This window comes from Centroberyx affinis, unplaced genomic scaffold (assembly GCF_046629955.1).
Source record: "Centroberyx affinis isolate AG114_WGS23_722 - 3 ecotype Tasmania unplaced genomic scaffold, CSIRO-AGI_Caff_v1 ptg002503l_1, whole genome shotgun sequence".
Lineage (NCBI taxonomy): Eukaryota > Metazoa > Chordata > Actinopteri > Beryciformes > Berycidae > Centroberyx > Centroberyx affinis.
In genome coordinates, this window is record NW_027280725.1 from 65,242 (window position 1) to 79,295 (window position 14,054).

A 14,054-nucleotide genomic window follows, 5' to 3' on the forward strand; every position below is an offset into this window, starting at 1 on the left:
TAAATTTGAGTGAAGCAGCAGAACCATGATTTCTTTCCCTATAATGTCTGGCTATTGCATAATCCATATTTCCATTTCTTATTGCTGCTTTGTGTTCCACAATTCTTAATTTAAGATTGCATTCGGTTTGGCCTATATATATGAGACCACATGAGCATTTGAGCATATAAATCACATGTGTAGCCATGCAATTGATAAATTCCTTAATGTTATATTTTTCACCTGTATGTGGATGGTTGAATACTTTTGTATCAAAGGTATTTTAACAGTGTGTACATCGACCACATCTGTAGTTGCCATAAACTTCTTGAGAGAGCCAGTTGGTTTTAACAACAGGCTCTCTGTTGCTCCTGGTGTGCGCTGGATTACTTCGATCTTGAACGTTGCATTGCTCCTGCTCTAGCTGCACCCTGGATGAGTAGCACGGCTGTGCACAGGGCACCCATAGATTCTCATACTGAATTAGTTTGTTAGCCGTTTCACCCTGTTGTTATCGGTAAACAACAATTCTATGCTTTCAAGTACATTCTTTTGTTTGTTGACATCTGTGGTTTCTCAAGGACTCGGGAGGGAACAGTGTAAAAGTCAGCATTGTGAAAGTGGATTACTTGTAAAAAAGTTAAAGAATGTTCAGTTTAAAGTTATGTATGCTGAAAACAAAGTGTGAGGTGTACTTGTACATATTTGAATTGATTTGATCTTGTGGTGTGGGAGCAATAAGGGGTTCAAAGTCTTTCTTATGTGTTTATAAATAAATAAATAAATACATAAATATTAATGGAGTTTCATTCCAAAAAAATGTGACATGGAATTCGAGAAAAATATATATATATTTCTTGCATGAAAGAAAAAATCACCATGGACTATTGTGGATGATTTTAGCTTGAAATACGTGTGGAACTCAGGTGGAAAATTTGAACTGAACAGTTTGTAGCCCTACTTTTTACTTTTTGTGTTACGGTAGAATTCATACCCTCGAAAAGGCCATGGAAAGCAGGTGCGTGTCATTGTGGCTTCCTGAAACAGCCGATAATGTGTGAAATATTGCTTCATGTCCAGGGCGAACAGTCAAGCAATGACTGTTTGGAGAAGTTCTGCTCTATGGAACAGAAACAAGGAATACGCTGAGGAATCGAGTCCCCAGAGAAACTCTCCAGTACTTGTTAATAATGCAGCTCCCGATTATGTCTCTTGATAACATCACAGACTGGAGCCTAGCTTCTCTGATTTCTTACTTTGGGAGAGATTTGGATGGAATGATCTAAAGTCATAGTAAAAATATGTAGATTCTGCTCTGCGGTTGGATTTTCCATTGAAGTTTGTATGCTGTCAGGTGGTGAATTGGGCTGTTCAGAGAAGTTGCGCTTTGAGGTACAGAGGCAGGGAATAACCTGGGGAAATGACAGCAATCTACGGTAATTACTAGTCTTCGATTGCGATGGTGTTGAAAGCAGTTAGAGATGAAAAGCCAAGAAAAGAAGGCTGATGAAAGGGGAGGAAAACATGTCAATAAAAGATCTCTGTTAAAATGTAGAGATACATGAGAAAATAGGCCTGGCGGTTTAAAAACACATTGAAACAAGGATGATGGCTCTCAACGATTTTCTCTGAACCAATTCACACCTAAAAAGAATATGCAGGAGATGGCAATATTACCACAGCTATTCGGTATTCAGGGTAAGATACATGTGCTGACAGATTGCTCTCTGGCTTGCAGTCTCTTGCAGGCCAAATCTTACAAACCTGCACTGAGCATGTGTCTTGCTCCCCGGTTCTAACTGGTTGAAGTGAAATCTCTTTAGGTTCTTACTGGGGTTTAAAAAGCACTTTCTCCTGTTAATACTGGGGAGCAATTTGTATTATTAACAAATTTTAACACCAGAACAGCAGGGGAGTAAACTATGTGTACGAGAAGAATGGACAACTTCGAAAATGGCAGCAATCTGTGGTAATTATAAGTGTGCGAAGGTGGTGGTGCTGAAAGCAGTGATTAGGGATGAAAAGGAGATGACAAAGAAGAGAGGGAGCTGATGAATGGGGAGGGGAACACGTCAACAGAAGTTTAAGTGTTAAATGAGACACATCAGGAAATTGGCCTGATCGCTGAGAAATGTATCCAAACATGGGGATGATGGCTTACCATCATGTCTGTAAGGGCTACTTCACAGTAGCCATGTTTACACACACCAGAAATGTGATTATAATGCGATTAAAGCAATACTGTAAGGCAGAGCCCATGTAAGCATCATACTCTGATTATATTAATGTGATTATGCTCTTAATCAAAGTAAGCATAACCACAGTAACATATGGAGTAAAGCAGTTAGGACATGTATACGCCGTAGTCACATTTCTTGAACTGTGGCCAAGTTGTGCTTGTGCGTAGCTCATCGAGTTATGTAGAGGTAGCAGAGAACTGTTGTCTGTACCGGACTAGATCAAGGGGGGATTCTCACCCATATCTGTCATCCACAGCTGCTGGTAAGATGTATGAGGGCCTCTCCTTTAGGTTGATTAAATCCCTATAGCCACCTGAAGGCAGCAGGACAGGTCAATCCTCACTCCGTATATCCTCGTCCAAAAATGCCGGGGATGCATCAGTTTCATGAGTCATCTCCTTCTTTTCAATAGGTTTCCTAGAAGTAGAGCCTGAAGCATTACATTTTTTAATTGTGATAGAGAAAGGCCTATGGCTGCGATGAACAACATGATGTGGTAGAGCACTGTAATTGTTTTGGTAAAATATGATAGTGGCAGGACAGGAAAAAAAAAAAATATATATATTTTTTTTTAAATAAAAAATAAAAATAAAAACTTGATAATAATTGAAATAAGCCAAGTCAAGTGAACATGATTATTATGGGGAGTTGTCAATTTATGCAATAATGTAAACAGCTTAATCGAACTATTGCCGTTCTTAAAATATTGGCAATAGTCACATTATTGTGCGCATATAAATGCATCCAGTGACTGAGATGAAATGGTGTCTGGTAATCTGTTGATATGGCTGATTTAGCCCAACTCCAAAGAAAACAATGAAACAGTTTAGCTGTTGGAATGACAGAGTCTAGCAGTCTTTAAGCTGTGTATGGGCACACATGTATGCGTGCATGTATGTATGTGGGTATGTGTGTGTGTGTGTGTATATGTGTGTGTGTGTGTGTGTGTGTGTGCGTGTGTGTGTGTGTGTGTGTGTGTGTGTATGTCTGTGTGTGTAAGGGTAAACAGACGAGCAACAAAACATTAGTGACTGTTGATCTGTGTGTATTTGTGTATGTATGGGTGTTTGAGTGAGAGTGGCAGAGTAGTGCAACCCATTAGCCTTGTTTAGTGTGTCTTTGGGTCAAAGTAGTATGTATGACTATGTACTGTATGTATGTAAGTATGTGTGTGAATCTGAATAGCGCAGGAAAGGAATCCATTAGGCAGTTTATCTGTGTGTGTGTGTGTGTGTGTGTGTGTGTGTGTGTGTGTGTGTGTGTGTGTGTGTGTGTGTGTGTGTGTGTGTGTGTTCGCGGGCGTGCGCGTGGTTGAACCCATTAACTGAATAAACCACCCAGGATGATTGCAGTGTCGACTGGGTTTGCTGAAGCATTTTCTGCTTGGCCCAGCAGTTCTTGGCCTTTTTAATGTCATGGCACACTTACCCAAGACCCAAAACTCCAAGCCCCACCTAATTATTGATTGGCTGTAAATGTCACATCAATCCCAGCACATCTGTGTAACAGTAGTTGCAAAAAAAGAAACAGATGCCGGCCAAAGAGCAAAAAGCCATATGCTGATTTCAGTACTAACATACATAGTATTATTGTGTACTCACTATACCTGTCCATAGGTTAATACACTGGTTAATACAGTGAGAAAAGGTTGTTGTAAAGTAAAGTGTTACCAGATATATTATTAGTCATATAGGGACTGATCAGATTTATGAGACCATTTCGCTTCCCTGTACTCTAGAGCACCAGTAGAAAGATGCTGTTTTTTTGTTTTTTTTTTATCTTGCCAAAGCTTGAATTTGAGTATGATTAGTTTAGTGCAGTTTAGCTACTTGCAGTGATAAAAATGATAAGAAGTAATAGGAATACAGTGACAGAACACACAATGATAAAAACAGAGAGAGAAGATAAATAAATATGCCAGGAGCTCATAAGAAAACCTCACCTTAAGCCAAAGAGGAACAAAATCAAGCTGGCAAGGTTAACAGAAAACAAATGACAACAAAACACAACACTGAGGACAACTTTCTGTTTCACTTTACTTTAATTCCTCTTACATCACCCTGTCAAACCAGCATATCCTCACCTCTTTGGACTGATGACATATTACTGGTGCTTTAACTCAGTTCAGTTCATTCTAAGAAAATGCCAATTTCATGTAATTTTAGAGCAAAATCATCCATAAAACTCTCAGCAATATCACTGGACATGTAGTTGGTTATACTTAAGTGTTTTCACTAAAGTGGCCCTTTAAGAACTATAATAGAAGATGGTTGGTGATTTTTGTTCAGCCAGTATCCTCACACTAACTCATGTAAATATGTACGCAATTTGGTCACTAAATGAGTTTGTGCCCATTTTATTGGAAAAAGGAACATTCAGCAATTTAAACTTGACTTAAAATTTCCTTTATCACAAAACAGCTGCATGTATAGTGTGAAAGGATGCTACCCAAATCCACGCTTGGTTATACAGGCATGAAAGCTGCGAAAATTGTCACAAATATTGAAGCTTGCTTCTTCTGTTTCCATGCCAATTTAATTACAGACTCAATCAAGCCTGTGCCGTAATTCCTTTTGAGTCAGTTTGTTTTGTGGGTAAGTGTACTTTTGGTTACCTCGCTTTGAGTCATGAGAATCACACAGCTTGTGTTTCCACGAACAGCAAAAGGATGGTGCAAGTTTCTACTTATTACTATGGAAAGCAGTGTGTTAGACTACATATATTTTATTAGAAGCCCACACGTGCCCTATGCATTTCACTTAAGTCCACAGCCAAATGGGGCCTCCTGCTACCAGCAGCTGGCTTCCTTTAAGTCTCTTCACCATTAAACAATGACTTACCACCCGTCCCATTACGGCCCCTAAACACTCCGCTTGGACATTAACCCTCAGATTTGCGAGTTTGTGCGAGCCATGTCCAAGGGTGCCCCATTACCAAGTGAGCCAAATTAAGCGTGGGTGAGTGGCTGTTCAATCCTCCAATGCTTCCTCAAAATTGAGGCAATTAAAGTGCTGGCTTGAAAGCAATGGTTGCTCCAGCTGGCGTTGTGATGCCAAAAAGAACTACCGCAAATAGCATGGCAGAGGAGACAGTTTCCCACAAATGTAATAATATAGCTCTAAATGAATTGGTTCTAATAATAATAATAATGATAATAATAATAATAATAATAAAAAACATGGTTGGAAAACACGGTAAAACCATGGGGAAAACATTAAAAAAAAGTTTTCATATTTCCCCCAATATGTCATACAAAGTTGATATAAAATGAAAGAGTAACCTCTCAGGTAGAAACATCTATTTTACAATTTCATCATTCATTTAAATAAAAATATTAAACAGTCTCCCCTATAAAACTCCCCCTGAAAGAAACATACTAACAGTAATTAGAAATTGTCTGCACCCCAATCTGATGTAAAGCACCAGTGATGCCGCGCCTGTGAGCGGCCCTTTCTGATACGTCACTAACACTGTCACTCAAAATGACAAGGGAGTGTTTGGGGGTTGTAATGGGACGGGAGGGATAGTTTGTCTTACTGCAAAGATGAAAAGAGAGACAAACAGCCTGCCATTATTCTGTTCAAAAACATTTAGGGGGCCTCCCAATCTGCAATTTGTTGAATCTTAACGAGGCATAGGGTGGTGCTATTTTGCTTCACATTTGCTTAAAATATCCCCTTAAAATAGCCTCCGGGAATCCCAGCCCATCTCAGTTCTCAGCTCATGTGGTGTTGCCCTTTGGCAAGACAGCAGGGCAGTGAGAGTTTCCTGGTTCAATTCCTACACACACATCCACACCCACAGGGCTATCTGCCAAGATATACCTCCTGCATGCGGTTCAATGCCATCGATGAGCTTGGCGCTGAGACTGGGCCACCCAATACATTGCTGCCCACTGGTTGACACACACACACACACACATCTGGCTTACGATCAGTGCTATTTCACTCTGACTATATTGCAGAACCTGTTTCTGTCCCTGCAGAGCTGGAAATACATTTATGGGGCAGGGATGGGCATGGGCAGGAAGAGTTATATAGGAGGAAAGTAAAAGAAATAGAGGAAGGGAGAGCGAAATATGATTTATATGAAATGTAGAAATGAAATATGGGTGTTTGACAGTTCTGCTAGTCATACTGAACGCCCCTAGAGAAGGGAGAGGGGGGGGCACTGAGGTTATCACAGAAAAAGCAGTGCTACTATTTACCTGGGAGAATTTTTCTATATCTCCCTTAGGAGAGTGATGGTAAGAAAAAGCTGAAGCTATTTGCCTTCAGAGAGACAGAGAGAGAAGATGACAATGGGAAGAATCAGGAATCAGTTTAATCAAAGAATGATGATTTCTACAGCTGTGGGGGAGCGAGAACTGAGTGAGTGTTTGTCAAATCACAGGCTTATGAATTCTAACTCTGGGGAAATAAGGGAGATGAGGTGGCTAGTGTGCCACAGGCTGTGCTGCATGGAAATATATAATGATAGTGCATGTGTCATTGCTGCAGCTTTCATGTAACACAACACAAGACAAGGCAGTAATACAACAGGATGTAATATTAATTCATTTTGGCAAAAGGATTTCTTGTTTTATAACTCCTGGTTCCCTGTTTGATTGGTACAGTGTGGAGCCAATGAATAGACAGAGTTGGGCAGAGAAAGGTTTGCATTGGCAGCCATGTTAGCTCCCTGATCCTGCTCCGTGGCAGCTGTTAAGCAACCTGGGTTTCTATGCAAGTCAATTAGGACATCCAAAAATTGTGATGTCATTGAAAACATTGTTCCAGGATATTATTACATAATTTGCAGGCAGAAGGGAAAGCAACATGTTGACCATACTGTTGCCTAGAGTCTCTCACTGCTACACTATTGATTGGTTTAATAATCCAGTATTTCTACTGATATTGTCCATACTGCTGAGTTGTCTGAGTCCTTTACCATCAATCATGCACATTTCTTTGTGTGTCCTTGAGTTTTATTTGTTAAGCAAAATGAATGTTTTTTCTTCTTTTGAACTCTGTTTATTGGGTTTCATATTCATCTATGGAATGCTGATGCAGTGTGTCAAAAGAAATATTAAAAGTCATAGGCAATATAGAGGAAAAGGATATAGAAGAAAAAAAACATTTAATTTGTGCTTTGTCCAAGAATAGTTGTCAAGTTTTCAGTTTCAGAGCTAATGAAATGTAAACTTGTCCTTCTCCAGTCTGATGTGCTGCATTACATTTCTTATCCATGAAATATAATGGTGCAAATGGTTAAACTAAGCTGTATCCTCTCTTCTAGTTGACATTTGGCTAACCAGATGCATTGCACGTGTGTGTGTGTGTGTGTGTGTGTGTGTGTTACCTCTAAAAATTACAGGTATCCCATTGTATGAGTGGCTGCAAACTGATATAAATCTTTGCTGCGTGATGTGTTAATGTATTAATTCACTTTGTTTCAACTTCTCACTTTCCCCCGATACTAACCTCTTCCTTTCCTCTTGTCTGCTTTGGCAGGATGATTCCATCCAGCAGCAACGACTTCCTGGTTCGTGACCTCGCTGCCGGGCGCACCTACGATCTTTGCGTCCTGGCTGTGTTTGATGATGTCATCACGTCACTGACAGCCACCCGTCCTCTGGGCTGTCTGTCGTTCACCACAGACACAGAGTTCAGCCAGTGCCAGGCCTTGCACAGCCACTTCCTGGGTGGGACTATGATAATCATCATCGGTGGGATAATTGTGGCGTCCGTGCTGGTTTTTATTATCATCTTAATGATTCGATACAAGGTTTACAGCCACCAAGGGCCGGGGCATGGAAAAGCAGCCATTGCGGCGACGCCGCCAAGACCACAGAGCAATGGACAAGGAGGAGGTGGGCAGGTCCAAGTCCTCCCTCGCTCTGCCTCCAAAATGATTGACAGTCAGGACGAGCAGCTGCTGGGGCCGTCCAGGGCCATGTCGCCTAGCAACACCCTGAGAGACACTGTGGCATTGGTGGAGGAGGAGAGCAGCGGACGGGGCATAATGACAAGGACTGACTCTTTGGCCAATGAGGAGTTGCTGTCGCCCACCAAGGCCCGCCTCTCCTCCAGGGTCGCCATCGAGATGAAAAGCAGGCCGCCATCTGTTGCCAAAGAGCCCACCTCCCCCAAGGAACTGGCAGGTAGTAGAGAGAAAGAGAGAGAGAGAGAGAGAGAGAGAGAGAGAGAGAGAGGAGGCAAGCAACAGAGCAGAAAGGAAGCAGTTCAGAGAGAGGGGAAGAGAGATGAGAAGTTGTCGCTGAGAGAGAGCAGAGAGAGAGACACAGAGAGAAGTGAGAGCAGAAAATACAGTCAAACAGAAAGAGAAGGAGGATGGGAAATAGACAATGTGCAGTTGAGGGTGTGAAATTGAGCGAGATAATGACTGAGAGTGGAAGAGTGAGAAACTGACTGAATGTGAAAGAGAGAGAATGGAGAAGGGAGATGTGGACTGGAAGGTAGTGAGAGACGTTGAGAGAGGGTGAGACGCTCGTCCGACTGTGTGTCTGCAGCATGTAGTGCTGTGTCACCCTGTCTCAGGGGACGGGGTGACATCAGATCACAGCTTCTCCGACTGTATGAGAAAGGTTAGCGTTCTTTAAGTAATTAAAGCCGGGCTCTCAGCTCCCTGATGCAGCTAGTTTTCCCTCGTTGTTGTATGCATTTCAGGTTTGGCTTTTTTTCATTGTGTAGTATTAGATTTACTGGTGGCTGACTGGCTGATGCACAGCGGCGTGCCATGGAGAGCTCAGGTGTGCATTGAGATTTTGCACAACAAAAACACAGTGTGAAACAAAAATCACATTAACCTCCCTAAAATCGAATTAAACTACCTTATAATCATACATCCCCATGCGGGTTGTATTTTGTTTTCAGCTCTTGCAAAATACATGGCTTTACTTCTGAATAATGGATGTTTAGACATGACACTTAGAAAGGTTGTTAAAATGAAAGATGCTGCCAGACACCTTGACTTGAAGGAGAGACATAGGCTGACATATCAGACCTCACCACATCAACTAGAGTATGTATTGAAAGGGTTAGGGCCATTTATATAACTATCCCTAGAGGGTGAGGCTTTCACCGTCCCAGAAAATATATTTTTAAGGCATTTTATGCTTTTATTTCTTCTTTGCACTTAGATGGTACACAGCACAGAGTACCAGGGAACATGGAGCAAGAGACTGAGGGGGGCATGACATGCAACAGCGGCCACACTCAAACCCATGACGTTGTGACCTTGTTGCCATCAACTGTACTTTCTGGGGATTTTTGCATTGCATAACGTTAGTTAGCCTGTTTCTCTGTGGTATGGAAAGCTCTGAGGGCCGACGTTAGAGGAGAGGGATGTGAACGTGCACTCGGGATCACACATCACACCACAGCTAACATTACTCAGGATGGTGTTCTTTGTATAGCTTCCATTAGAGCGTTAGAAGCAGTTAGACTTTCAGCACCCTGAAAGGCTCGTTTTCTGTAAAAAATGACACAACCATAGAGCTTAAGAGTAAAAAAGGAACATGGTCAAGAATACCAAAGTAGGGCTTATTGTAGGGTTGGCTGGAAATCCAAGAGACTCTTTTTTTCTCCTTTATAAAAAGTTAAAATGTCTTTAATTCAGTGGCACACCAGAGGAAATTTAAAGAACACGCTTTCCTTCTTGTTTTTGCTCATTGGCATAAATGGATATCGTGTAGCATTAGCTACACTATTACTATTACACTGTTGGCCTAAGTGAGGGTGCACTATTAGAGGAAATGTGATGAGGCCATGAATATCAGTTCACTCCATTTGACCTTGTACTAAAATAATTTGTTATTTCTATGATCAGGGGGTCTCTTAAGGCCTTTCTTTTGCATTGGTTAGTGACTTTCTTTGCCTTCTAGGAGGGCAAAGGTTACAGGGTGAACTGTATTGTAGCCTTTATCTTCATTCTGAGTTTGTTCTGCTTCAAACTCAAATCAAATGGCTGCATTCAAAGCTAAGTTCTGGGCAACTTTCCTTCAAAGCCACTGCCAACTCTCACTCAAAGAGAAAAGTCCACTCTAACAGAGAGCTATTTATTTAACATTATTCCTTGAGCAGTTTAGCCTTGATTTGTAATGAAAAACATCTCTGTCACACGTAGAAATAAGAAAGCCAAGACTCTAAACTGTGATGTCATCAGAAATTCTCTGGAGATGTTCCAGTGACGGTGAATGACAGGCTGAACTGCACACTGAGTCAGGACCAGGTGTGTTGGACTGATTTGGCTTATTTTCAATTTCAGAAGTGTCCGCACTACTTGATGTTTAGTCTTCCATTCAGTGTCTTTTGATGACGTCAAAGATTAAACTCTTGTGCCGGTTGCATAAAATATCTCCAGTTTCCATCATTATGAGTCTCACTTAAGTATTTTATTTTCCTAACTATTGTGGTTTATTTACAGTATGATACTGTTTAGGGTTAGGTGTCATTTTCCATAGAGCGTTTTAGAATAATTTCAGCCTTAACACTTCAATTAACTCTCTAGTTACCATGGCAACCTGCTATTTCCACTGGATCGTCAGCAGAGATCACAATCATTTTTGACTTTTGTCTTAAAAACTCACATTTTTTTAACCTCATCCTTACTAGTTTTCTCCAAATCTGTTCATCTTCTTGGCTACAGCCAACAGCAGTAGTGGCTAGTGGCTCACTGACAGGAAAATGCCGTCAGCTGGTGGAAAGTTAGCAGGAGGAAACTAGCAAGCAAGCTGTTACTTGGTTAGCTGGCTTGAACCCTTCAAAACCCAACAAAACATTCTCTCTTTTAAAATTGTATTTATTGGAAATGTCAGCAATCACATAACTGTGATTTCACCTAATGTTTAAGGAAAGGAAATAGCAATAAGTTCCTTTATGCAACACAAAATGATGATATTGTGATACATTTTTTTCCTTTACCTGAAAGAAATTGTATGATTATATGCAATGCAGTCAAGAATAAGGTAACCATCAAGGAAAGGTTTAGAGATAAATTTTAAGGTGTTTTTATACATTCAGGCACTGATTCTACGGATCCAAATGTTCTGGAGAGAGTTGCTCATGCTCATAAAACTAGCTTGAACTGTTCAGTATTACTGGAATAATAGGAATCCACAAGAGCATGTGAATTCTCTTTTAGGGTAGATTTTTCCTGTACTAAGCCCACTGCATTGCACTTCCCCTTTAACACCAATCCACTCAGGAAACGAGGGTTTCATTAGAACAGATAAATGAAGACACCATTCCACATGAGCGGCTTAAACAGCTGAGTCGAAATACTTTATCAGCGGCTGATATGTCATTCAGTTGGCCTTTCTGAATGGATTGAAATGAGATGTCGCTGAGCCCCAACTCTGATAGCGGGGGGGGGCGAGAGATCTGTGCAGAGCGCAGCAGCTTAGCCAGTGAATTCAGGGAAAGTTTTCACCTTTTAGAAACTCTACTGACCCACTTCAGACCTGTAGTGGCTCTGACATCTATAACAGATTTATGGGCTTTGTTCACATCTCCATCACTCATTATTGTATGAAAGGAGAGCTTCAAAGTTTTTTGATCATGTCAAATGTCATATTGGCTAACAGGGGACCATGGATATTAATAGGCTTTAGACACCATATTACAGAAACAAGTTGTTTTTCAGTTGTTTTTCTCACCTTTGAAGCTAGTTAAGGGGAAGTCTGTGGGGAAATAGAGTTCAGCCAGTGTTCAAAGGGTTGATGGCCAAATTGGAGTTACGCAGGAGAGCGATGGGGTAGTGCTCATTAGGACTGTAACTTGTCTAGAATTTCGCAAACTGTGATCAGGAACTAGCTAGAATTTTACTTTGTTGCAGTATTGAGGTGCCACCACATGAACAAAGTCAAACATTTCCCCCATCGGTCTAATTAACTGTTCCAACTTAATCCCACCCCAAATGACTGCAAGTATGCAGTATGACTGAAGTATGTCAAACTTCTGTAAAGAGCTTCCACAGAGCATGACAGACTTTAATAAGACAGATAACAAAACAATGATTTATCCAAAAGAAGTCACAGCTGGCAGTCGTGTTCTTTGTTTTCTAGCTTTGATTCCAAGATCATAAGCACATTGCGGGCAGAGATTTGTGTTTTGGTTAGCCCCAGCAGGAGCTGAATCCCTAACATACCATGTTACCATGATTTGCAGGGAGCCAATGTGGGAGCCTGTTACATGGATCCTTTTAAGTACAGCTATAGAATTCAGAGAAATATTAAATATCAAAAAGAAGAACATTAATCTTCCTTCCATCCCCCTTTTTACATCTGAGCAAATCACCCACTGTGTTTACACATTTGTAAACACTTTAAGACAGTGAGTACATATGCACAGCAATAACATCGCTGAACCCTACAGGTGTTGATGCCTTTAACAATGGGTTTCGTACTCATTGATCTGTGTAGAACAAGAATAGATTATCTGCCACTGACCTTTGGTTCTGTCTACACAGAAATCAGATAATGAAGAAAGATGCATCTAATAAGTAATTGTGTGAAAATGTCATGCAGGCCCTGCATGATTTTACAAGATTATAAAAGGGCCAGCAAACACAAACTGTTGGACTCTGCCTAAATTGCATTACTTTGGACAAAATAATTTGTTTTAAGCTCAGTCGATTAAATTTCATCATCAATTTAATCATGTTGTGTTACATTAATTTCCATAAAAAAGATCTCAAGGTACACCTGATCTCACTCAGTTCACTGCATAGAAGTGTGCCTTAAATTAGGAATGAAAAATCACTCAGATAATGCATAGCATTGTTTTTACAATGGGAGAAAGCCTTGCTGTAAGTTACTAAAGGCCATGAACGAATGTAGATGGCAAATCTGTTTTATGATTACAATATATTTTCTATGATACTTTTGTTCCATATATCCCATCAAAATCAAGGCTTGTAACCCCAAATAAAGTTTTTTTCCACTGTGTAAAGATTTTGCTGCCAGCAGTTAACGAGCCAATATTACAAACAGATGTTTCAATCTGCAAAAAAATTATATTAATTTGCAAACACCTCATGATGTCTGATTATCTTGATAATATCCTAAAATGATAATCTGATAATACCCCTTAGTGTGCCTAAAAGGGCGTACACACTGCGAGCGACCTGCTTGATGTGTCACTCTATTCTGACTGATTGTGTGCGGTGTGAGAGGCTCAGATTGCATCTATGCAGGAGTCTGCAGCTACAAAGTCATGTATTTTCTGCTGCTCTGTTATTGCCTGTCACAATGTTACGTTTCAGTGAGTTCAATGAGCTAGCTGGCAAGCACTAATTATTAATCTAAAATAAACAGAAAAAAATGAGAATTAATTTCAAGCTTACCCTTGACCTCAGTGATGGATGCAACAGTTCCCCAAGCAACGTTTTTGACTTTTAGTCCTGTAGAGAACTGGGAAGCTTTGGATGGCTGTAATCAACTTCTCATCCATTTTTGCACTTGCCAGGTGGAATTATTGTTCATAGAATGTAATCACATCAGTAAGGAGACAAGGAGGCACACAAATCGGATTGGCTGTTGACGCCGATGGCCTCAAAAAGTTCAGCAGTGGCCAACTTTTCTCGCTGCCAGGCTTGTTGACCGTCCACACATTGGCCGAGTCACTCCGGTCGCTCGGCTCTATGGGAAATGAACGGACTTCCGATGACTTGTTGATTGTGTCGCTTGCGGTGTGAACGCAGGGTTGCTTTCAGACCAGCAATGATTCTGTAGGAGTAGGTGTCAGTGTTTCACAAAATGATGGATATCTCATTCTGGAACAAAAGTCTTTAAAGGAAGCCCTGTGCTGTGCCTACAATGGGAGAAAAGACTAA

General features: G+C 40.8%; 1 protein-coding gene across 1 annotated transcript in view; it reads left to right on the forward strand.

The window, feature by feature from the left end:
- The window catches only part of LOC139656640 (leucine-rich repeat and fibronectin type III domain-containing protein 1-like protein), a 73,147-nt gene that overhangs the window by 57,645 nt on the left and 1,448 nt on the right, over positions 1–14,054 (forward strand). Inside the window, exon 7 of the mRNA XM_071534233.1 lies at positions 7,712–8,361. Coding sequence (XP_071390334.1) covers positions 7,712–8,361 — 650 coding nt within the window. The remainder of the gene's footprint in view (positions 1–7,711; positions 8,362–14,054) is intronic.